General features: G+C 42.0%; 1 protein-coding gene across 19 annotated transcripts in view; it reads left to right on the top strand.

The window, feature by feature from the left end:
- LOC115253813 (inositol hexakisphosphate and diphosphoinositol-pentakisphosphate kinase) overlaps positions 1-25,687 on the top strand; it is a 124,350-nt gene that overhangs the window by 76,148 nt on the left and 22,515 nt on the right. For 6 of the 19 annotated variants that reach the window (XM_062844967.1, XM_062844965.1, XM_062844956.1 and 3 more), the window contains 11 exons: positions 10,290-10,619; positions 10,726-10,816; positions 10,876-11,030; positions 11,086-11,849; positions 11,907-12,007; positions 12,224-13,530; positions 13,593-13,688; positions 13,756-14,011; positions 14,960-15,004; positions 20,485-21,879; positions 24,006-24,224. In XM_062844967.1, coding sequence (XP_062700951.1) covers positions 10,290-10,619; positions 10,726-10,816; positions 10,876-11,030; positions 11,086-11,849; positions 11,907-12,007; positions 12,224-13,530; positions 13,593-13,688; positions 13,756-14,011; positions 14,960-15,004; positions 20,485-21,879; positions 24,006-24,224 — 4,759 coding nt within the window. The remainder of the gene's footprint in view (positions 1-10,289; positions 10,620-10,725; positions 10,817-10,875; positions 11,031-11,085; positions 11,850-11,906; positions 12,008-12,223; positions 13,531-13,592; positions 13,689-13,755; positions 14,012-14,959; positions 15,005-20,484; positions 21,880-24,005; positions 24,225-25,687) is intronic. The other 13 variants (XM_062844970.1, XM_062844958.1, XM_062844962.1 and 10 more) reach the window with 13 other exon arrangements.

Raw genomic sequence — 25,687 nt, 5'->3', positions numbered from 1 at the left:
TAGATAGATACAAGTAAGCTCCACACACAGTTGTATGAAAAATGATGCATCCAGAAGCAGTTTCATCATCGTATTGAATTGTTTTAGCTAAATTGATCGTTATCAAACAGAAGCTCAATATTTCGCCCAGCTGATCTCGTCGACACGATTTATTGTCAACAAGTAAACTAAATATCTAGCAAGTTCTGGAATGGGCTTAATTGGCAGGTCCCGATCATTATTATTTGAGAGATTGCATGTAAGTCATGGCAGATTCATCATCCTAACTGCTACAAAGAAAGAAAAAAAAAGTTTATCGTGCATTTGAGCTTGAACCTGGGATTTTCTGATCCGCAATTTCTGATATGTACTTAAATCGAAAGGCATTAGAATACGATGGCATGACGTCTTAATCATGGGTAACTTTGTTTTAATTCGTGCTGGTAACTCTGTGCGATGTTTAGTATCAACGTGACATACTTTTGATAGTTAGTCAATGAAAACGAATTCCTACACAAAAACGATGTATGGACGAAATGTTCGTTACACAAAGGAGTAATATGTAGCTAATTAAGTTAGTCACGTAAAATAATGTAAAATTACATGACTTTTATATGTAAAATCGTAAAAATGCCGTGTTTTTTTTGTGATTTTTAACTAAAATTGTTGAATAACTTCGAAATACGCAATTTAAACACCGTAGTGTTCTCAGCAAAGTTGTAGAGTATTGTTTTATCTATATCCTAACGGTATCTCTGGCACCTTTTCGAAGCAATTTTGTGGATTTCTGAGTAAATTTCTGTGAAAACGGCTAAAAAAGCACAAAATTGATTTGATACACCTTTAAATCTTTATCAATTTGGCTCAATTTTGGACTGTAGACTTGTTTTTGCATGTGGATTGATAATTTTATGTATCACGGAGAATCAAAAAAAAAAGTTTCAAAGTGAACAGGTCTAATGTACATAATAACCTGGTGGTGGGGAAAAATTGAAAAATTGAATTCTCGTTCCTGTATATATTATTAGTTTCATTTTGGTCCGATATCAACTGTGCAAAATTGCAGCTCAATCGTAGAAAATGGCGCTATTGTGATTAGAAAATACCCAATTGACATGATATAATTTATGGACCACCAAGAAAGTTCTTGTCTTCCGAAAATTTGTGCAGAAAGCTAATGACTCTCAAATAGTGGAATGTGTGGTACGGAATTTCATTACTACGTGATGCTATTGGTTATTTTTTATTATTTTATCCCATGATCCAGATCACCTACAGTCAGCAAAATTGATCAGAATTATGAAGTATACGAATAATGTTAAATTTTATGCGCAATTTAACTGCTAAGAGCTTTTTGATATGTAAGGGATGATTCCTACATGAAATGCTCTAAAGATTGCTACGGCAATTTCTTCATTGGTTTTTTTCATATTTCTTCTGCTAAAATTCCTCCAGAAATTTCTCCACGTATTCTTTCGAATAATCTTCTAAGGTAAAAATAAAAAATAAATACCTAAATATCCTTCAGCAATTCCTCCGCGAAATTTCTCAGAAATTTTTCCTGAATTTCTTCGAAGTATTTCTCCTTCATTAGTACCCCAAGGATTTGTTCAAAAATTAATCTATACATTCCTCTAAGGAATTCAATATAAATTTTCTTCCTTCAGAATCCCTCCAGCGATTCCATCATGCATACTTTTTGCTCCATAAATGCAAGTTTTTGATTCTAGAGAAGCTTATTATTATTTATTTTCAGCAAGGTCTGACCCTATGTGATTATATACCTTATTTGAAAATAAGTACATGTTAATTTTTATTTTCGACATCATTGTTACGTTGTATTTGCAATAGAGTACATCGTTATTTAGAAGAACCTTCATAGAACGAAGCGGTTTTATCTCCGGTAACTGGCATGAAGCACAGTAACCAAGCCAACAATGCTATCAAGAAGCGGTTTTCTGCATTTGAAATTGCATTATTAGTACTTTCGATTAGATCCATTGAAAACATTCAAAATTTATTATTTTTATACATTTTTGTTTAACAAATAAATTTTATTCTGAAAATCGAGTCCAATTTGTAACTTTAATATCTCAACAACCATTTTTCCGATTAGGTTTATATTTTGCCAAAATATGTATCATTCAAACTGCTGCAGCATGGCAAACACTTTTTTGCAATTAAAAACGATAAACCACTGTTTTACAGAAATTTTGTGTTTATCTTTAGTTTTTCGGAATTGAAAAATTGATCTCTCGAAACACTTTGCCACATTTCTATGAAGTTCAATAATTTTAAACCAATTTATTTATGGTCATTATCTGCTAATATAATGTACTGAACAACTAACCAAGGCTGCTCAAATTTGAACTACGCGTTTTCTTTTTATAGCCTTGCAAAGTTGTCCTCTTTATAAAATGAACAGTCTTTACTTACAAATTCCTCCAATGAATCCATCAGGTGTTCCTCCAAGGATTCTTTCAAAAATTTATCCAAGAATTCTTTCTCGTAAGTAGGATTTTTTTTCTGAAATCTTTCCAGGATACCTTAAGGAGGTATCAATAAAATAGAAATTTCTCAAAGGTTTCTGCAGAAATTTCTTCTTGACTTCCTTGGGCATCTTCGTGCCCGAAGATATACAAATACAAAATGGTCGTTGGAAGAGAAAGCTCTTGGTTAATAACTGTGGAAGTGCTCATGACAAATTAAGCTGAGAAGAAGGCTTTGTCTCAGTTGGGAGGTTATGCCAATTTATTTATAAATTCTTGCATGCCTAAAGGCATCAACCTTTAGGTACTCCCCTCAGAGAACTTCAGAAACTCTTCTAGGGATTCCTTCTGATTTTTCTTTAAAAATTCCGTCAGCAGATTACAGCAGTAATTCTTTAAAAATTCCTTCAGAAACTCTTCAAAGGCTTCACTCAAGAACTCAAGGATTTTGTATGAGTTAGTATGTAATAAATAACACTAGTTTACAAAATAAAACGAAAGTCGTGAACTTCTGTCTACGACCAAAATTTTTTAAGTGCAATTTAGTGCTGATTTCGAAACCGCGCTTCAAAAAATTTTAAGTAGAGCAGTTTTTGAGTTTTGGCTAAATATCAAGTTTTACAATTTTTTAAAATATGGAATTTACTAAAATTCAAATATCTTGCGTTTTGTTCAACTAATTTCAAATATTTTTTCATAAATTAAAGCTGATTACAATACCATTCGATCATCTGAATGCAGGTTTTGCGTCAGATTGATGATACTCAAGATATTGGCGAGTTTTTGGGACGAACTCCTGAAATTTTAGCAAATTTTCCAAAAATATTTGAAGAAATGTATTTTTTCAATAAGAAAAAAACAATCTAAAAATTCTTTCTCAACGTTTATTTGACATATCATATGTAGGCGAGTTACAGTAAAAAAATCAGCTCAATCGGAGCATTTATTACCGAGAACGAGTTGTATGAAGTGAGCGACTTTGCTTAAAAATAGAACAAAAATCGATTTCAAATCATCAACCTTGTATGGAAAGTCGAAAAAATTTCCGCTCTACTGTAATTTTTTTCCTTCACGTTTTCGAACTCAGGGCATGATTCTACACCAAAAATGATCATCAGCTTACCGAGTTCAAAAATGCTGTAAACTAGTGTAATCGATTAGAGATCCATCCTAGCACGTTGTCACTCATTGGGCATTCTAAAAAAAAATACAGTTTTTGCCGCATTCGATCATCTGTTTCAGCCCAGCTGCCGATTGCTTCCCGATCGTTATCGCGCTACAAGTTGAAATTGTTATGTTAACTAGTAAGCTAGTAAGAAATACGCACTAACGCTGCGATCGGTTCTGCGTAAGACCAAGTGAAGTATAGTTGTTCTGTCCGATTAAATAAAGTGTTTAGTTCAATAACGCAACGAAGTCTTTTTTGTAGTAATCGATATCCTCGCGGACTTCCAGAATACTGGAATTCTTTTTACTATTCTTCTAGAAATTACTTCATGAATTTCTCCAATTATTGTTCCGGTAATTCCTGCCAGAATTTGTTTACCAAAATGTCCACCAAAAGAGCGTCATAAGACTAATTTTACATAAAAGCTGGCGTAATGTAGTGGTCACTACCACACTTTCTAATATTTGAAAGCCATCAGCTATATGTACAACTTAGCTGAAGACACCAACGAATTTAATGAAGATATAATTGTGATCAATTGTGTCAAGAACAGTTTCGTGTGACGTCATGCTTTCCCTCTCCTAATGTTGGATCAATATGCAATACGAAGATCCGTTTGAGCTTATATCATCCTTCACTTCAAGTGCTGCGATGGCGTCACTGGTAAGAACGACGAGCTCCTGTTTCAGATCGGAGGCGTCCTAGGTTTGAATCACTGGGGTTTCTTATATATTATGTGAAGGAGTTTTTTTTTAATGTCAATAAAGCGACGTGCAAAAATTGGTAAAATATACCTTTCAATGAATGCATTTCATCCATTTTACATTATTTTAGTAATCTGTGTCGGAAAATATTTGGTTATTGAAGAATACTACGGTTTCTGATAAGACTGGAAAAGTTGCTTGGGTATGACAGAAACAAAGATCCACTTAATTCAGAAACTTGAAAATTTCGCCAAATTTTCACACGGTTTGTTTCTTGGTTCACGCTATTGTAATGTTTTTGACATATATTATTTTAACATGAGCTTTATCAATATTAGGGTAATATGGATGGGGTGAATTTATTTTACATGGTGAGTATCATGGGTCGAATTTTCTGTAAACTACAGAAACTATGTGTACATTAGACCTGTTCACTTTTTTTGACCTACCCGTGTCACATCAAATTATCAATCCACATGCAAAAACAAGGCTTCAGTCCAAAAATGAGCCAAATTGATAAAAGTTTAGAGGTGTATCAAATCGATTTTGTGTTTTTTCGAGCATTTTCACGAAAATGTACTTCAATATCCAGAAAATTGCACCAAAAAGGTACCGAAAATACCGATAAAATATAGTTAGAACAATACTCTACAACTTTGCCGAAGACACTTTTCCAAGCTATTCAATAATTTTCGTTAAAAAATCACGACGAAATACAATATTTTTACGATTTTTCATGTAAAAGTCATGTTATTTTACTGTGTTTTACGTGACTAATTCAATGAGCTATTGCTCCTATGTGTTACGAACATTTCGTCCATACATCATTTCAGTGTAGGAATTCGTTTTCATTGACTAATTATCAAAAGTTTGTCACGTTTATACTAAAAATTGTACAGAGTTGCCAGCATAAAATAAAACAAAGTTACCCATAATTTAAACGCCATTACACTTCTTTGTCTCATCTGCATCAGTTTAAATTTGGTGCAGATGGTTGAGCATGAGATTGTCGATTCAAAGATTCAAGGTTCGAGTCCTGGAATAGATTTTTTTTGCGTCTCGATCCAGCTATAAGTTGATGAAACTACGCACTGCATCTCATTGCAATTTGGCATCATAGCATTGTTTCGAAACCGTAGAGTGCATAGTAAGAATGAAGTTTCCCTTCATCTTGTAGTTGTGCTGATTTGTGGGTAAATAGATAACAAGTAAGCTCCACCCACAGTTGTCTAATGTTGCATCCAGAAGCAGTTCCATCATCGTATTGAATTGTTTTAGCTAAATTGATCATTATCTAACCGATGCTCAATATTTCGCCCAGCTGGTCTCGTCGACACGATTTATTTTTATTTATGTCAACAAGTATAAACTAAATATCTAGCTAGTCCTGGAATGGGCTTAATGGGCAGGTCCCGATCATTATTATTTGGGAGATTGCGTGTAAGTCATGGCAGATTCAGCATCCTAACTGCTACAAAGAAAGAAAAAAAAGTTTATCATGTATTTGAGCTTGAACCTGGGACCTTCTGATCCACATGCTCGAGCCTTACCATCTGCACTATTTCGGATACTTAAATCAAAAGACATTATTTAGAATACGATGGCATGACGTCTTAATCATGGGTAACTTTGTGTTAATTCGTGCTGGTAACTCTGTGCGATTTTTAGTATCAACGTGACATACTTTTGATAATTATTCAATGAAAACGAATTCCTACACAAAAACGATGTATGGACGAAATGTTCGTTACACAAAGGAGTAATCACTGATTAATTTAGTCACGTAAAATATTTTACATTATTTACATTATTTACATTATTTACACGACTTTTATATGAAAAGTCGTAAAAATATCGTGTTTTTTCGTGATTTTTTAACTAAAATTGTTGAATAACTTCTAAATACGCAATTTATACACCGTAGTGTCTTCGGCAAAGTTGTAGAGTATTGTTCTAACTATATCTTAACGGTATCTCCGAAATCTTTTCGGAGCAATTTTGTGATTTTTTGAGTAAATTTCTGTAAAAAGGGCTAAACACATAAAATCGATTTGATACACCTTTAAATCTTCATCAATTTGGCTCAATTTTGGATTGAAGACTTGGTTATGCATGTGGATTGATAATTTGATGTGTCACGGAGAATCGGAGAAAAAAAGTTTCAAAGTGAACAGGTCTAGTGTACATAAGCATGAATGAATGCTATTAATCTACAATATGACAATAATTTAGCTTGTAGACATGCAGAGATGTCTTTTTTTGAAATTTTGATGAGTTTCGGTCGACTATTGCAAAGAAATTTATGTGTCGTGACCAGTGCTGAAAATACCATTTCGACATATCTAATTTCAACTACATCCAGCTCATTTTAGAAGCTCAACCTGAGATTATGGTATATGAAAAACTTGTGCGGTTAGGCCAGATCTGCAAGAAAGTTACGGAAAACCCGATCTTTTTCGAATGTTTAAAATAAATGTCAAGGACTACCTTCGAAAAATGCCAGTGATATTCATGGTGAATATCAATTGGCATTTTTCGAAGGTTGTCCGTGACATTCACCTCAAATATATAAAAAAGAGTTGTTATCAACAATTTGTTCTTCATTATATTATAGATTGACTCTGTGGTGCTGTGAAATGTTTGAAGGTAGGGTAGCGGCTTTTTCAGCCCGTTTCTTGTTCCATCGATGGCTATTAACATGAGTTGTATGTGTAGAGAAGAAAGTAGATAGGATGATACAAAGTATGAAAAAAAGAGACGGGCTATGGATTGAACCCATGACCTTCTGCATACGAATCAGAAGCGTTTGTTACTGGTATTAAACCACCCAGCCAAACTTCTTGGGAAAAAGTTTTGTCGGTACATATCTCAATAGATAGCAGTGGCGTCTCGTAACCTCACTTTTTACCTGTTCAACGACACTAAAACTTTCATTTGCGAAGAATTCAGGATAAGAATCAAATTGAAAATGGACGGAAACGGCTATTCTCGTTATTTTCTACAAATTACAAGTCGATTTGTTAAGGAAATTCAAGAATTTACATTCGTTGAACAGGTAGATTTGAGGTTAGGGAATCGCCACTGATAGATAGTTTCTCATGAAACTCTTGATGTTATTGGAAAGCCCTAAGCCCTGCATGGGTTTTTGGGGTACTTTTGCCTTAATTTTTGGATAAAATCTTGTTTAAATCTTTAGCGTGTAGATTATTCAGGTTGATTTTGTTTTTGTCAACACGGTCCGTAATTTTCAGTTGACAAAACATAATAGTGATAAAAAACGGAATAATATTCTTTAACAAAATATTTTGCAACATTTCGATACAAATTGACAGTTTTACTATAAAACACATTTTAAAAGTAAAGTTATGCTGTTCACTATAAAATTTTATTACTATTTGACATATTTTAGCACATCTTGGTTGCATAATGCACAGTTACCATTTTGTAGCTTTTTAACTAACACCGGCAACAGGTTTTGACGATTTTGCTAATTCTTCCCGAGTGTCGTGTCCCCGAATGCCAGTTCCCCGAATTGCTCATTTCCCAGATAGTTGTTTCCCCAAATGACCCGTATTCTTGAAAAGGATATACATTACATTCGTGTACGAAGTGATCCTTTACCATAAAATGTTCATGATCCTAGGAATTAGATATTTCAAAAGTTATTCGATCTTAAGCTAGAAAGTCATTAGGGACAATATAATTATAGAAAGAACGAGCATCCATGTAAGGAAGGAGCAATATTTTCATTCTTTATTCAACTGTGTTTGCCGAAGATCTGGGGATGTAATAAAACTTAAAAGAACCGCCTATGAAATAAAGTAGGGTGCATAATATATGATTCAGGAAAATGGGTCATTCGGAGTATTGGCATTTGAAAAAAAATGTCATGCGGGGAATTGGAGCTCGTGGACATTCCATTCGTGGAACCGACATTCGGGGATAAGTAGCACAAACGGTTTTAACCACATTTTTGTGACTCCTGGGCGCATCTGGGAAATTAAGAAACTTTAATTCATGTATCCTGTCTATTTTCGTTTAAAGCAAGAGTAACGCATATTACAATTTCAGTACAGAGATAGACGCTTTCAGGAATAACACAATTCCAGAAATGATTAATCTCCCCCAATCACAATTCCAAAAACGATCAATCAATCACAATTCTAATCTTCCGCGATTTTGATTTTGATGATCCTTCTATGAAGAGATATGTAACCTCCCTTCCGAGAGGTATTCCTCCAGCAATTCCTTCACAGATTTCTGGAGAAGTTTCTTCGGGGATACTTTTAAGAAAAACTTATTTTGGAAGTTTGTTGCGAGATTCCTCTAAGTTATCTCGTACCATTCCGCTTGGTTATCTCTTGAAATTTGGAAAAAAAAGTTGCTGCTGGAGTTTTTTTTAATCATTTATATTTATACCTCGACCAATTGTTACATACATCAATTTAAACAAGAAGTTCTGTGTATAGTTACACACTATCATCTTAATTTGGCGAAATAATTCATTTCATTCGCTGTAGCAGTTAAGAATTTGGATGCTTATTTTTACACCTGCGTGTCACACATTTATAAAATAATGAATAATAATAATAATAAAATTTTTTCCTTATCGGATTATCCCGCACATCACTTTTTAAATTCCTTCTGAAGTCTCCTCGGGGTTTCTTTCAGGAAATCCATCAGGAATCGGAATTCGTTAGAAAAACTATTCGACGTTAAAATTCACCAAGAGTTGTTTTTGAGATTTAGCAAGTTTTCCTTCTGAATTTCTTACAGGATTTACTTCGATTCTTAGTAATTTCTCTCATACCCTCAGAATTTCTTTCTGAGATTCCTTCAAAATTTTGGATACTGGATTTTTTCAAAGAGTTACTTCTAGTACATTTCCATGAAATCCTTACAAAATTTTGCAGCTGGAGCTCCATCTGGAACTTTTATATTACATAAATACTTCCAAGCAATTTCGCTAGATTTTATCTTTATTTGTCTTAGGGTTTCCTCCAGTATTTCTTACTGCATTTCTTGCAAGAGTTCCTTCTGGGAATCCTCCAAGAATTTATTCTAGGAGTCCTCCTGGTGCTGCTTCTGGGTGCCCTCGAGAAGTGGGTTTTGAGAATTATTCTGGAGTTCGTTTTTTGAGCCCTCCAGGTGTTCCTTATAAACATTTTCCAGGAGTTAATTCTGGAAATTCTCCTGAAGCTCTTCTGAAAATCTTCCTGGAGTTCATTGTGGAAATGCTTCAGAAGTTTATTCTATGAATGCTACAGGAGTTCTTTCAAGTAATTCTCTAAGATCTGCTTGTGGGAAACCTACAGGGTTGATGGATTTCCTTTAGGAATTCTTGGATTTTTTTTAGATTGAATCCCTGGATTTTAAACTGAATTAATGTTCCGTAAATTCCTAATACAGTAAACTCCTGAATGCCCTAAAGGAATGTTTGAAAGCATTTCTTAAAGAAAATCTTAGAAGAAATCCGTCAGGGAATCTGGAGGAATCCACAGAAGGAATCCGTAGCAGGAGGTATTGAAGCAATCCAAGATTGCAGTTTTCGTAGTAATCAAAAGCTGAAATTCCTGGATGGAAATCTAGGATAAAAGTTCTGTAAAAATTTTCAGAAGGAAGATCCTGGAACATGGACATCCTGGAGCAATATTTCCAGAAGAAACACCATCCTAACACAATAAGCTAATGATATGAAGTTGTTCGATCGTTCGGGATGATAATTGAGTCGGACCTTCGTTAGTTTTCTGTTATCTGTTATTAATCGTTAATATACTCTCCTAATTTGAATGTACCAGATCAGTTGTAAAATATCGGTTCGTCCCGGCAAAATACGGAAACTGCACTTGTCCAGTCATGTTTTAGTTTGTATCATATAAATAATACTGCTATGTTCTGGGATCTGATACCAATGCTAATGACATCCTTTATCTTGTCTCCCCCCTCCAGGGAGATCTCGAGTCGACGGATGGCCTGGACTCGGACGATTCGTCCACCACGTACAAACAGGTGGTGGTGGCCGTCTGTGCCATGGCCAAAAAATCCCAATCGAAACCGATGAAGGAAATCCTGACCCGGCTGCAGGAGTTCGAGTACATCCGCATGATCGTGTTCAGTGAGGAAATCATCCTGAAGGAACCGGTTGAGAAGTGGCCCCTGTGCGACTGCTTGATATCGTTCCACTCGAAGGGGTTCCCGTTGGAGAAGGCCATCCAGTACGCCCAGCTGCGGCAGCCGTACGTGATCAACAACTTGCACATGCAGTTCGATATACAGGTAGTAAGGATCGGTTTGCTTTCAGTTGATTTTTTGTTGTTTTGTCTTGTTGTATTGGTTGAAAGATTGGAGTTTATTCTTGCTTGTGCTTTCTGGATTACATTTACAGGATCGAAGGCGCGTGTATTCCATTCTGGAAAAAGAGGGCATTGAGATTCCGCGGTATGCGGTCTTGGACAGGGATTCGCCAGATCCGAAACGTAAGATCAATTGTGAAGCAGGGTTGTGTTTTGGTTTAATGGTTGAACATTGATTGCAGAACACGAGCTAGTAGAATCGGAAGATCACGTAGAGGTGAATGGGATAACTTTCAACAAGCCCTTTGTGGAAAAGCCTGTATCGGCTGAGGATCACAATATCTATATCTACTACCCAACGTCGGCTGGAGGTGGCAGCCAACGGCTGTTCCGAAAGGTAGTAGTCCATTTTTAGCGTAGCTGTAGACCATTGAATACATGATTCGTTGTAGATTGGTAGTCGAAGTAGCGTGTATTCTCCGGAGTCTCGGGTGCGCAAAACTGGGTCTTTCATCTACGAAGACTTCATGCCGACCGATGGAACGGATGTGAAGGTTTACACGGTAGGGCCGGATTATGCCCATGCCGAAGCGAGGAAGAGCCCAGCGCTCGATGGGAAGGTGGAGCGGGATAGCGATGGCAAGGAAGTGCGCTATCCGGTCATCTTGAGCAACGCAGAAAAGTTGATTTCGCGCAAGGTTTGTCTGGCATTCAAGCAAACCGTGTGCGGATTCGATCTGCTGCGTGCCAATGGGAAATCGTTTGTCTGTGATGTAAACGGGTTTAGTTTCGTGAAAAATTCCAACAAGTACTACGACGACAGCGCGAAAATACTGGGTAACATGATCCTGCGGGAGTTGGCGCCGACGCTGCACATACCGTGGTCGGTTCCGTTCCAGCTGGATGATCCGCCGATTGTTCCAACAACATTCGGAAAGATGATGGAATTGCGTTGCGTTACGGCCATCATACGACATGGCGACCGTACACCCAAGCAGAAGATGAAGGTCGAGGTTAGGCATCAGAAGTTTTTCGAAATTTTCGAAAAGTACGACGGCTACAAGTACGGACATATCAAGCTGAAACGGCCGAAGCAGTTGCAGGAGATTCTGGATATCGCCAGGTCGCTGCTTGCCGAGATTCAAACCAAGGCTGCCGATTCAGAGATCGAGGAGAAGCAGAGCAAGCTGGAACAGCTGAAGAGCGTTTTGGAAATGTATGTTTCAAGTGTAATTTAGTATTTTAAGTATCTAACTGTTCTCGGTTATTCAAGGTACGGTCACTTTTCCGGAATCAATCGCAAGGTGCAAATGAAGTACCAGCCGAAGGGACGACCCCGCGGATCGAGTTCTGACGATGGTAAACACCATTCTAGTACGTTGTAATTTGCGTTTTGTTCATGTAGTACTACCTCCTACCTGTGTCTGTCCGTTCCGATCAACTCAAAATTTGAATGATGCGCTTCTCTCTCTCTACTTTCGCTTGTCAGTTCTTTGTGTTTCCTCCGTTTCACGCCAACGCGTGGTGAATATCTCTAATACCTGTTTTCCGTTTCTGTAATTCTATTTTCATCGCATCTGTGTGGAACAGTAGATGCCCCGAAGGAACCGTCCCTGGTTCTGATACTGAAATGGGGTGGGGAACTTACGCCAGCGGGTCGCATCCAGGCGGAGGAACTCGGGCGGATCTTCCGCTGTATGTATCCCGGAGGGCAGAGTCGTGACGGCAAGGAAGCCCCCGGCGCGCAAGGTTTAGGTCTTCTACGGTTACATTCCACGTTTAGGCACGATTTGAAGATCTACGCGTCGGACGAAGGCCGCGTCCAGATGACGGCGGCTGCCTTTGCCAAAGGACTGCTCGCCCTGGAAGGAGAACTGACACCAATTCTGGTGCAGATGGTGAAGAGTGCCAACACCAATGGGCTGCTGGACAACGACTGCGATTCGAGTAAGTATCAAAACATGGCCAAGTCGCGACTCCACGAACTGATGCAGATCGATCGCGAGTTTACGGTTGAGGATCGAGCCGCGATCAACCCGGGCAATGCCATCAGCATCAATCTGGCGATGGACTTTGTGAAGAATCCGGTCAAGTGTTGTGCTCACGTACACTCGTTGATACAGTCGTTACTTGGGGTGGTCGCCGTGAAACGAGATGATCTCAAAACTAGAGACGCAGTGTTGTATCATGGGGAAACCTGGGAGCTGATGGGCCGACGGTGGGGCAAGATCGAGAAGGATTTTTGTACAAAGAACAAAAATTTCGACATATCCAAGATTCCGGATATCTACGACTGCATTAAGTACGATCTGCAGCATAATCAGCACACGCTTCAGTTCGATCTGGCGGAAGAACTGTACATCTACGCCAAATATTTGGCGGATATTGTTATCCCGCAGGAGTACGGTCTCACCGTACACGAAAAACTGACAATCGGACAGGGTATCTGTACGCCACTGTTGAAGAAGATCCGCGCGGATTTGCAACGGAACATTGAGGAGGCAGGAGATGAGAGCGTCAACCGACTAAATCCTCGCTACAGCCATGGAGTGTCCAGCCCGGGAAGACACGTCCGTACCCGGTTGTACTTCACCAGCGAGAGTCATGTCCATTCCCTGTTGACGGTACTACGCTACGGAGGGCTGTTGAACATCTTGACCGACGAGCAGTGGCGCCGAGCCATGGAGTACGTATCCATGGTGTCCGAACTGAACTACATGTCGCAGATTGTGATAATGCTGTACGAAGATCCGACCAAAGATCCGTTCTCCGAGGAACGCTTCCACGTCGAGCTGCATTTCAGCCCCGGGGTGAACTGCTGCGTTCAGAAGAACTTGCCTCCGGGACCTGGATTTAGGCCGCACAGCCGGAACGATTCCGTCACGTCGAAGAATGCGGTAAGATTGGGGTGGGAAGTCCCGTAAGGTATGACTTAACGAACTATCGCAATCCATTTCAGAGTGGCGATGAGGAGAGCACCTCTCGCATCGACGAGGAAAACGATACCGAGGAGGAAAACTCCTATGGTTCCAGTCAAACCTTGTCCAAGGATGCTGTAAGTTCCCGCTGTGTGTGGTTTCTGTATTCGACTTCTCTCACGTTCTTTGACGATTTCTTTTCAGTCTATTTCCGATGGGTTCTCCAAGAGCGGTTCCGGTAGCAAGGAACACACCAAAAAGACCCGTAAAATGAAGCCCTCGGAACCGATTCCGATCGGATCGTGCCATACCGTTTCCGGTCACGAGGCCATGGACTTGGCCAAGAGGTTGAGCGAGGAGCTCGCCGCCCAGCAGCAGGCCGGAAACCAGCGGACGCTCAGTCCGGACGAGCCGCGGGCAGCTCGGTCCTTTGAACACGGCAAACATAGCCGTATAAAAGGTCAGTCTTTGTTACCGTTGAGATGGAGGGTTTCTGAAGAAAACGTTACACAGTTTTTTTACATTAATAACATGACTGAAGGTGTTATGCTTTAAGTCGTATTATAGATCCTGGCTCTATCTCGGTTGGAACTCTGTCTTTCGGAGATTACAGTCACTTTAACCTCAATAAACGGAATTCGACTTTCCGTTACTTTTTTATTTGTAGAAAAATCAGAAACCTAACGACTTTAGATCAAACGAGATAGAGCCAATACATTTGAAGCAGAACACACCACAACACGCTCAAATACCTCACAGCACCTATTCTTAGTATCTTTTCTGCGAAGTTGTCTTTTCGTGCGTGATATAAATCCCTACATTTCTAATTTTCAACTCCCTTTCAAAATGTCTACCTCTTCGCTTGTTATTCAACAAGCTCTTCCTTTTCTGTCTTCTCCCTCCTTGTTCTGTCGATTTTTACCAATTTCCTGCGTGTTCCTGGTTCAAAAAGCGAACCATTGTACATCACTCAAAATCCTACGACCACTTACTTACCACCTTTGTATCATATTTCCAATATCTCGTTTCATGTTTCATGACCATCTCTGGCTATCTACCCCGATTGATTGATTGGTTGGCGTGGCCCGCCCATTCACCCTCCATCACGTCCCGAAAAAAAAAACAAAACAAACAACTCTTCGCACCCACAAACACAACCCCCAACATCGCGGCACAAATACACCACCGAAACACTGCGCCATTGTTCATCGCTCGCGCGCCCGCGCGGTCTGTTTATGTGTGCGTGTGTTCCTGCGTATCATCGTGTCACATGCGTATGTTGTGTATGTGTGTGTGTGCGTGCGTGCATCCACCGGTGGTGTCGTTCCCCCTACCCCGACCCGATAATGAACAATGGGTACGACTGTTGTGGTGGTCGTAACGAACGCTCGCGCCGTCGGTATAGTAGATCATGCACGTTACTGCCACAGCCTGCAGGCCGTTAACAATCAAGGTAATGTTGTTTCGTTTATTTTTTTCTGTCACTTTTTTATTTATTGTAGAATCTGAACTGTACTTTTTCTTGGTTAGTTGTCCCTTTCACAACCTTCTTAGTTTAGTTTAGTTGGATCTAACTCATGCCGAATAATAACTGTTGTCCTCTATTTTTTGTGATAATTTTTAGATAGTATTTTTAAGTTTCGGCTTTTAATAGAGTCCCAGAGGGTTTCTTGATTTTTCTGAGAATTGTGAGTTTAGCTGTATATTACAGAATTGTAAATATGTTTGTGTTTCGATCTTGCGTATGTCAGCTCCGTAGTTTCTAGAATATTAGAACAATGGTTCAATAATCCTTCACGGATACCTTCTGTGATTGCTCTAGGAATCCTTCTAGTAATAACTTCTGGGATTCTCCTAGAAATACCGTTTGGAATACTTCCTGAGCTTCCTTTTAAAATTCCTCCAGAGATTCCTCGCGGAACACCTCCAGGGATTTCTTCTCTTCTTCTTCCGGAATACTTACAGGGTTTTTTTTTGGGAATACCTCCAGGGATTCCTTTGGGAATACCTTCAGGAATTCCTTTGGGAATACCTCCAGGAATTCCTTTGGGAATATCTCTAGGGATTCCTTTGGGAATACCTTTCAGGGATTACTTTGGGAATACCTTTCAGGGATTCCTTTGGGAATACCTTTCAGGGATTCCTTTGGGAATACCTTTCAGGGATTCCTTTGGGAATACCTTTCAGGGATTCCTTTGGGAATACCTTTCAGGGATTCCTTTGGGAATGCCTTGCAGGGATTCCTTTGGGAATACCTTGCAGGGATTCTTTTGGGAATACCTTGCAGGGATTCCTTTGGGAATACCTTGCAGGGATTCCTTTGGGAATACCTTGCAGGGATTCCTTTGGGAATACCTTGCAGGGATTCCTTTGGGAATACCTTGCAGGGATTCCTTTGGGAATACCTTGCAGGGATTCCTTTGGGAATACCTTGCAGGGATTCCTTTGGGAATACCTTGCACGGATTCCTTTGGGAATACCTTGCAGGGATTCCTTTGGGAATACCTTGCAGGGATTCCTTTGGGAATACCTTGCAGGGATTCCTTGGGGAATACCTTGCAGGGATTCCTTGGGGAATACCTTGCAGGGATTCCTTTGGGAATACCTTGCAGGGATTCCTTTGGGAATACCTTGCAGGGATTCCTTTGGGAATACCTTGCAGGGATTCCTTTGGGAATACCTTGCAGGGATTCCTTTGGGAATACCTTGCAGGGATTCCTTTGGGAATACCTTTCAGAGATTCCTTTGGGAATACCTTTCAGAGATTCCTTTGGGAATACCTTTCAGGGATTCCTTTGGGAATACCTTTCAGGGATTCCTTTGGGAATACCTTTCAGGGAATCCTTTGGGAATACCTTTCAGAGGATTCCTTTGGGAATACCTTTCAGGGGATTCCTTTGGGAATACCTTTCAGAGGATTCCTTTGGGAATACCTTTCAGGGATTCCTTTGGGAATACCTTTCAGGGATTTCTTTGGGAATACCTTTCAGGGATTCCTTTGGGAATACCTCTCCGGAATACCTTCCAGGGATTCCTGCCGGAATACTTTCCAGGGATTCCTGCCGGAATACTTTCCAGGGATTCCTGCCGGAATACTTTCCAGGGATTCCTGCCGGAATACTTTCCAGGGATTCCTGCCGGAATACTTTCCAGGGATTCCTGCCGGAATACTTTCCAGGGATTCCTGCCGGAATACTTTCCAGGGATTCCTGGCGGAATACCTCCGGGGATTTCTGCCGGAATACCTCCGGGGATTTCTGCCGGAATACCTCCGGGGATTTCTGCCGGAATACCTCCGGGGATTTCTGCCGGAATACCTCCGGGGATTTCTGCCGGAATACCTCCGGGGATTTCTGCCGGAATACCTCCGGGGATTTCTGCCGGAATACCTCCGGGGATTTCTGCCGGAATACCTCCGGGGATTTCTGCCGGAATACCTCCGGGGATTTCTGCCGGAATACCTCCGGGGATTTCTACCGGAATACCTCCGGGGATTTCTGCCGGAATACCTCCGGGGATTTCTGCCGGAATACCTCCAGGGATTTATGCCGGAATACCTCCGGGGATTTCTGCCGGAATACCTCCGGGGATTTCTGCCGGAATACCTCCAGGGATTCCTGCCGGAATACCTCCAGGGATTCCTGCCGGAATATCTCCAGGGATTCCTGCCGGAATACCTCCAGGGATTCCTGCCGGAATACCTCCAGGGATTCCTGCCGGAATACCTCCAGGGATTCCTGCCGGAATACCTCCAGGGATTCCTGCCGGAATACCTCCAGGGATTCTTGCCGGAATACCTCCAGGGATTCCTGCCGGAATACCTCCAGGGATTCCGGCTGGAATACCTGCAGGGATTCCGGCTGGAATACCTGCAGGGATTCCGGCCGGAATACCTCCAGGGATTCCTGCCGGAATACCTCCAGGGATTCCTGCCGGAATACCTCCAGGGATTCCTGCCGGAATACCTCCAGGGATTCCTGCCGGAATACCTCCAGGGATTCCTGCCGGAATACCTCCAGGGATTCCTGCCGGAATACCTCCAGGGATTCCTGCCGGAATACCTCCAGGGATTCCTTTGGGAATACCTCCAGGGATTCCTTTGGGAATACCTCCAGGGATTCCTGCCGGAATACCTCCAGGGATTCCTTTGGGAATACCTCCAGGGATTCCGGCCGGAATACCTCCAGGGATTCCTGCCGGAATACCTCCAGGGATTCCTGCCGGAATACCTCCAGGGATTCCTGCCGGAATACCTCCAGGGATTCCTGCCGGAATACCTCCAGGGATTCCTGCCGGAATACCTCCAGGGATTCCTGCCGGAATACCTCCAGGGATTCCTGCCGGAATACCTCCAATGATTCCTGCCGGAATACCTCCAGGGATTCCTGCCGGAATACCTCCAGGGATTCCTGCCGGAATACCTCCAGGGATTCCTGCCGGAATACCTCCAGGGATTCCTGCCGGAATACCTCCAGGGATTCCTGCCGGAATACCTCCAGGGATTCCTGCCGGAATACCTCCAGGGATTCCTGCCGGAATACCTCCAGGGATTCCTGCCGGAATACCTCCAGGGATTCCTTTGGGAATACCTCCAGGGATTCCGGTCGGAATACCTCCAGGGATTCCTGCCGGAATAACTCCAGGAATTCCTACCGGAATACCTCCAGGGATTCCTACCAGAATACCTCCAGGGATTCCTACCAGAATACCTCCAGGGATTCCTACCAGAATACCTCCAGGGATTTCTTCCGGATCCGAAGTACCTTCAGGGATTTCTTCCGGATCCGAAGTACCTCCAGGGATTCCTTCCGGAATACCTCCAGGGATTTCATAACGTAATCTTGGACTGACATGTGCAGGTTGATCTTTGTAGAAATAATGTGTAAATACGACAATTATCGTTACTCATTTTGCGTTTAGTTCTTGAAATCTGTCTTGTCTTTTGTCGACTATATCTATGAGCTCCTTTTTAATTATATTTCCTGTATAGTTTTCATTAGTTACTATAAGTTAGGTCCACCACTTTTTCTCAAAAACTAGTTTCCGTTCCACTCCGTTCTTGTCTAGTGTACGTTCGATTTCAGTTTTAGTTGTCCAAAATTCCAAATTTCCCCACCACACAGACCAACAACACCGGTGTAGTGTCGGTTTCTATTCCTCATTTTTCCATAAATTTTCCAACACCTGTATTCACGTTTCGGGATGTCTTAAAACCCGACTTCCATACCGTTTTTCTTCCCAAGCGCAACAAATAATCCATATTTTTGATCATTATATTCGCCATCGATGAAAGCAACATGTCAAACAAACAAACAAACCAAAAACACCAACAACAAACAAGTCTCAAGTGTAGCCTCGTCTGGCCGGCAATTGTTCCGTGTTTTTGATAACTTTTTGGTTGTATTCCATCCTCCCCCTCTCCAGAGCCCTTTTCGAGTAAAAATTTCTTTCAAGTTGGATTCGATGTACCTTGCGATAGGCATGATCTCCTCTGTCTGTGTATTGCCGACTTTTTCCGAACTACAGTGGATGACTGCCGAGTTGAAAGACACAATTATGGTACTGTTTTTTCTTTTCAGTTGAACATTCACAGGTTTGTTTTCTCCTGATTTCTAATGATTTTGAGGGATACAAACAGATCTTTGAATGGAAAGTTCTTTCCTCGGTAGTCTTCACTAGTTCGGAGGAGTTGTCTGGTTCCCTTTCCACATATCTTATTGATAATGTCTGTATATGATTTTATTTCTACGCAGTGGTTTTTGAAAGTCCCGAAATCAGTTACTAGATCACATAGCAAGGTGGTAGCTTTTCACGATTCATTGAGATAAAGTCGAAAGGACAAGAACCAAAAGTTTTTTTCAATACAAACTTTAAATCATACTCTCTAAACTTAAAGTTTTGATGGTCATTCAAAATCACGATTTCCCGTTCACTAAAGTCACTTAAATTGTTAGAGTCATACCTACAAGTTTTTCAGTCAAATTGATTTAAAAAGATCAGCATCACCGACAAATCGAACTCAAATAACTTGGGCTTTATCAAGGTTTTCAAACCTTCTCCAAAACTAGCTACTATTTAAGTTTCAGTTACTTACTATTTCTAGTGATGTTTGAATGACTTTCATAAAACCTAATTCGGTTTAGTTTTATGGTGGTTTTAATGACTTCCGTAAGTCTATTTGACTGAAAAACTTTACTTCGAAGTATGCCTCGAAAAACTTTACTTCGAAATTTCAGCTCGTTTGATGCACGAGAATTACTAAACTAGGTACTTGAACTCCTTCTATTCTCACAATCGGACTTTGACTCTTGGCTAGGTATAGATTTAAGTGGTTCTGGGTTCCCTCTAGTTTTGGTTTGAGTGTCCGATTTCTCAGTAGGTTCCGCGTGATAACATTAACATCTGAACAGCATTCTTTTGGGTGGCTTTGCCTACACACAATACGCTCTTGTGGTGTCTTTCTGGCGGCTCGCTTGCTTTACTGCTCACTTCGAATATTTAACATTCTGCAACTGCTTCGCTGAAAAGATACCGCTCCCTAAAATGTTCAATTTCAGCATCGTTGTCTCTCATCTAACACACGTGGGTTTCCTCGGTGCCGGATGCTACCATTTTGTTATCATTATATTCTTCTTTTTATTTTCTCTCTTTTCATTTTCCATCCCAAATATGTTGTTTTAATTCACGATTCTGTTTTTGTGTTTCTCCGGTGAATTGTGTTTCTTACGATGGGTATTGTATAAAACCGATGTTCTGTTTTCAATTCAATCTATGGTAACCGTTAACTTCCATACATCCGATTGGTGTTTTTTTTAATGATTCGCTGTAACATATTTGTGTTATCTACAAATTATTTGTGTTTATCCTAATCCCTAAATGTACTTTTATTGTATTCGTGTGTACTCTAACAACAACAATAATTCAAAACGTTAGGCATAACGACATCTGTCAAGTCCGAAACGGATCCGGTATTCGAATCGGCTACTAATGAGCTTCCTCTGTATTCGATCGACTTCTCACAAATCCCTAAGACTCCGGAGAACAACATTCTGGACGCTCCGAGAATGTTCAATACCAATTCGGTTGCCACGATCGGCGACGATCGATCACGAATGTCGATCGCTGCTACCAACGAGCGACCACTTTCCTGTCAGACCTTGTTCATGCATGAGTCCTATTCGTGCGATTCGATAAGCGAGTTCACTCCGAACCTAGCCGACCAAGAGCTGTACGTCTCCTCCTTCTCCGATACGGATTCGGAGACGTCCCGATACTACAGTGCCTGTCATGACTTGGATCCGTTTCACTATAGATATCCCCTGAGCAGCCGGGCTTTGTCCTACACGTTCTCCAACGATCCGGAGCGTGACAACCTGTTGATGCCCTTCAACGGTTACAGTTACAAATCAATGCTCTACGCGTCAACGCCTCTCGTCAGCAAGAGCTTCGACGACCTAGACTACTTGACAGATGTCGATACGCCACGTAATCTCGAGAACGGTTCCACTACCACCTTACTCTTCCACGTGAAGCACTTCAGCCCCAGTCCAAGGTCTCAGTCTCAATCTTTTGCGCGTTCCGCCTCATCCTATCGCCCGAGAGCGATCTTCAGTTCTGACAATCTGACCCTGCTAAGGGTGGCCAGCGATCCCGGCCTTCCCATCCGCTCGTCCGTAACCCCCACCAAAGATCAATCTGATTCAGGACCCACAGAAGAACCACCGACTAACACAGACACCGCACAGGACACTATCACGTTCGTATCCTTGACCACGCCCCCTCCCGACGAGAGTCCCTACAGTCTCTCGGCCCTGGACCGCGACTTCCAATCCCTGCTCGATAGGATATTTCCGGTTTCGACGAATCTCGAGAAGTGTGCCCCCGTCGTCGTTGCTAGTAGTGATAGTGACCCGGTTACCACACTGACCTTCCCCCTCACCACGACTAACCCCCCGAACAGTAGTAACCTCAGCAGTAACCTTGCACCTAACCGTAAACCTCATTGTTCGAAACTCGTCAAATCGTACACCACAGACAGCAGCACGAATCCGTCCGGAGCGGGCGGTGTCGGTGCTGCCGGCGGCGGTGGTGGTCCCGGTCCGTCCTCTCATGGGTCGTCCCATTCGTCCAGCGGCGGCGGTGGCGGTACAGCCGTTAGGCGTCAACGACACAGCATTGCCGGCCAGATGAGCTACTTTAAAATGCTAGGGGGCTTCGGGAAAAAGATGGCTACCAGCACCAACAGCTTGTTCAGCACCGCGGTCATCAGTGGCAGCTCGTCGGCGCCCAATCTGCGGGACATGATCCCGAACACGGCGTCCCCGTCAGGTAATTATCATAGTGTTAGCCTATTTCTTTATTTTTTTATTTTTATTCCTGCAATAACTGATACTAAGGTATAACAGAATAAGGTGTTGAATCGAATAGGTGAGCTGTTTCAGATCTATCATCAAATAGGCGTTATTGTACTCATCAACTACCTAGGGCATTCATGGTATCCTTCCTGAATACCTTCCAGGGATTCCGTTCGAAATATCTCCCAGGGATCCCGTTCGGAATATCTTCCAGGGATTCCGTTCGGAATATCTTCCAGGGATTCCGTTCGGAATACCTTCCAGGGATTCCGTTCGGAATACCTTCCAGGGATTCCGTTCGGAATACCTTCCAGGGATTCCGTTCGGAATACCTTCCAGGGATTCCGTTCGGAATACCTTTCAGGTATTCCGTTCGGAATACCTCACGGGATTCCTGTCGGAATACCTCCAGGGATTCCTGTCGGAATACCTCCAGGGATTCCTGTCGGAATACCTCCAGGGATTCCTGTCGGAATACCTCCAGGGATTCCTGTCGGAATACCTCCAGGGATTCCTGTCGGAATACCTCCAGGGATTCCTGTCGGAATACCTCCAGGGATTCCTGTCGGAATACCTCCAGGGATTCCTGTCGGAATACCTCCAGGGATTCCTGTCGGAATACCTCCAGGGATTCCTGTCGGAATACCTCCAGGGATTCCTGTCGGAATACCTCCAGGGATTCCTGTCGGAATACCTCCAGGGATTCCTGTCGGAATACCTCCAGGGATTCCTGTCGGAATACCTCCAGGGATTCCTGTCGGAATACCTCCAGGGATTCCTGTCGGAATACCTCCAGGGATTCCTGTCGGAATACCTCCAGGGATTCCTGTCGGAATACCTCCAGGGATTCCTGTCGGAATACCTCCAGGGATTCCTGTCGGAATACCTCCAGGGATTCCTGTCGGAATACCTCCAGGGATTCCTGTCGGAATACCTCCAGGGATTCCTGTCGGAATACCTCCAGGGATTTCTGTCGGAATACCTCCAGGGATTCCTGTCGGAATACCTCCAGGGATTCCTGTCGGAATACCTCCAGGGATTCCTGTCGGAATACCTCCAGGGATTCCTGTCGGAATACCTCCAGGGATTCCTGTCGGAATACCTCCAGGGATTCCTGTCGGAATACCTCCAGGGATTCCTGTCGGAATACCTCCAGGGATTCCTGTCGGAATACCTCCAGGGATTCCTGTCGGAATACCTTCAGGGATTTTTGTCGGAATACCTCCAGGGATTCCTGTCGGAATACCTCCAGGGATTCCTGTCGGAATACCTCCAGGGATTCCTGTCGGAATACCTCCAGGGATTCCTGTCGGAATACCTCCAGGGATTCCTGTCGGAATACCTCCAGGGATTCCTGTCGGAATACCTCCAGGGATTCCTGTCGGAATACCTCCAGGGATTCCTGTCGGAATACCTCCAGGGATTCCTGTCGGAATACCTCCAGGGATTCCTGTCGGAATACCTCCAGGGATTCCTGTCGGAATACCTCCAGGGATTCCTGTCGGAATACCTCCAGGGATTCCTGTCGGAATACCTCCAGGGATTCCTGTCGGAATACCTCCAGGGATTCCTGTCGGAATACCTCCAGGGAATACCTTCCAGGGATTCCGTTCGGCATACCTTCCAGGGATTCTGTTCGGAATACCTTCCAGGGATTCCGCTCGGAATACCTCCAGGAATTCTTGTCGGAATACCTCCAGGGATTCCAGTCGGAATACTTCCAGGGATATCCGCTTGCAAATTCAATGAGCACCTTTCGATTCAACACCAGATATACTTGCAACCCCTCCAATCGTTTCGATTCAATTGTTTCAACTGCTGTGAATCTTCCTAAGTTAACCATTATTGACTAAGTTTTTGATTTCCCTTTTTTTGCTTCCAACTCCAAACTAAACTCCTCGCTTCTGGATGAACCCCTGCCAAAAATGTCCCCTCCCGTTCCTTCCTCCGTTTCATTGCCAATTTGCCGTGAAAAAAAAAACGTTCAAAATTCGCTATCGTAAAAAAAAACAAAATCTTCAACCTAAAAAAAAAAACACACATCGCCATCGCCATCAACCTCTCTCTCTCTCCAACCTGTTATGTTGTGTTCGGTTCAAGCAATTGAAGGATTCGGTGGGGTGCCTCCGATCCGCCCGCTCGAGACCCTGCACAACGCCCTGTCGCTGCGCCAGCTGGACAACTTCCTGGAAAAGATGACCACCGGGCCGCTGTTCAAGACGCCGGCCTCCTCGCCACCGAAGTACCCGTCGACGCCGCTGCCGACGCCCGTTCCCAGCCCGGCCACCATTCCGGACACGGCGACCCTGGCGCAGGCGAGTAAGTGCCCTTGATAACCACACACACGACACTTGACTTCTGATGTACCTATATTCTTCGTGTCGATCTGTGTCTATATTGTTACTATCATGCTTCTTATTTTATGAACTTCCAACTTTTTGATGTTAGCTGTAAGAAATTGTTGCAAAAGTTTATCGGTTTAGTTACTTATTTCTTGTCAAAATATTATTCCTATTTCAATGCTTCAAATTGCTTGTTTCTGTGTTATGAGTCACTGATAGGGTACTTAACGGAGGAAGTGAACGTTCTTTCTGTTAGCGCGACTGATGAATGTATATTGGTTTCTATAGTGATGCTCAATGTGTTATTAGATAGAAAGAAGGCCTCAATTCAGGAAATGACTAGGCTTACATGTACTGTATGTATTCTGTATTGTGTTCTAGAGAGGCTTTTGTATTCTTATTGTTTCTTTCAAACCTGTATCATGAACAAGTCAATTATATCGAAGCATTAGATACATTTTTTGTTATTATTTTGTTCATGAATTTGAAGATTTTCCCTGAGTTGTAGCTAATAATGACAAGAATGATGTAGGGTATGTGTGCCATCAGTAATCTCACGCTCCCATATTCATCGATATTCATCGATTACGGCACCGATTGATTCCGTTCTTTTTGTTTTCATGGGTGCTAACTTCTATCAAAAAATGCAAAAATAAGATACAGAACAAACAGCGCATCAATCCCTTGTTTTTCGTAGGATGAAAATGGGATCCACATGCTTAATTAGGGATCCAATACCCTATGTTTTTATTAAGGATTCGACGCTGGATTTTATTTTTTACATGTAAGTTGTTTAAGGGGAGATCTATTCTGGACTCTATTACACATAGGATTTTCGACGAGATACACCAGGAGATCCTTCTGGGATTTCTTCATAAGTTTTTCTTCAGGTTTTCTTCCAGGATTTTCTCCTGCGATTCCCTCTGAGATTCCTTCCGATATGCCCCCAGGAATTTCTTCCGGAATTTTCTCAAGAGTTTCAAATAAAATTCCTCCAGGAGTTTCATGTAGAATTTCTCCTGAAATTCTTTCTGTTATTCACCCAAGAAATCTTTCCAGATTTCTCACCCATGTTCTTGTTTATGGACGTTTTCATTTTTGAACGGTTTTGATTCGCTTGAATCCATTTTCCATTTAATTTGCTGGCGTGAACGGGAATGCTAACGTTTTCCGCGTTCAAAAGTTGATTTGATCGTAAATAATAATGGGGTAACTCTCGTTGAAACCGCTGAAACCAGGCCGCCATTTACAAAAAGTCTGGAATATTAAATTTTTCTTACTTATTCGCTAGAAAATGATATAAAAGGATGAAAACCACTTTGGTTGGGTTAAATTGCTTGCCAAGGGGCTGACAATGTGACAAAATGACGATTTTTCATCAAATTGCACCTAATAGGGTTCGAAATACTTGGGCACCCGCACCAACTCCCGGCACCTCAC

Source organism: Aedes albopictus, chromosome 1, assembly GCF_035046485.1.
Source record: "Aedes albopictus strain Foshan chromosome 1, AalbF5, whole genome shotgun sequence".
Lineage (NCBI taxonomy): Eukaryota > Metazoa > Arthropoda > Insecta > Diptera > Culicidae > Aedes > Aedes albopictus.
The sequence above is the reverse complement of the archived record's forward strand: the minus strand, read 5'-3'. Positions and strand labels throughout refer to the sequence as shown.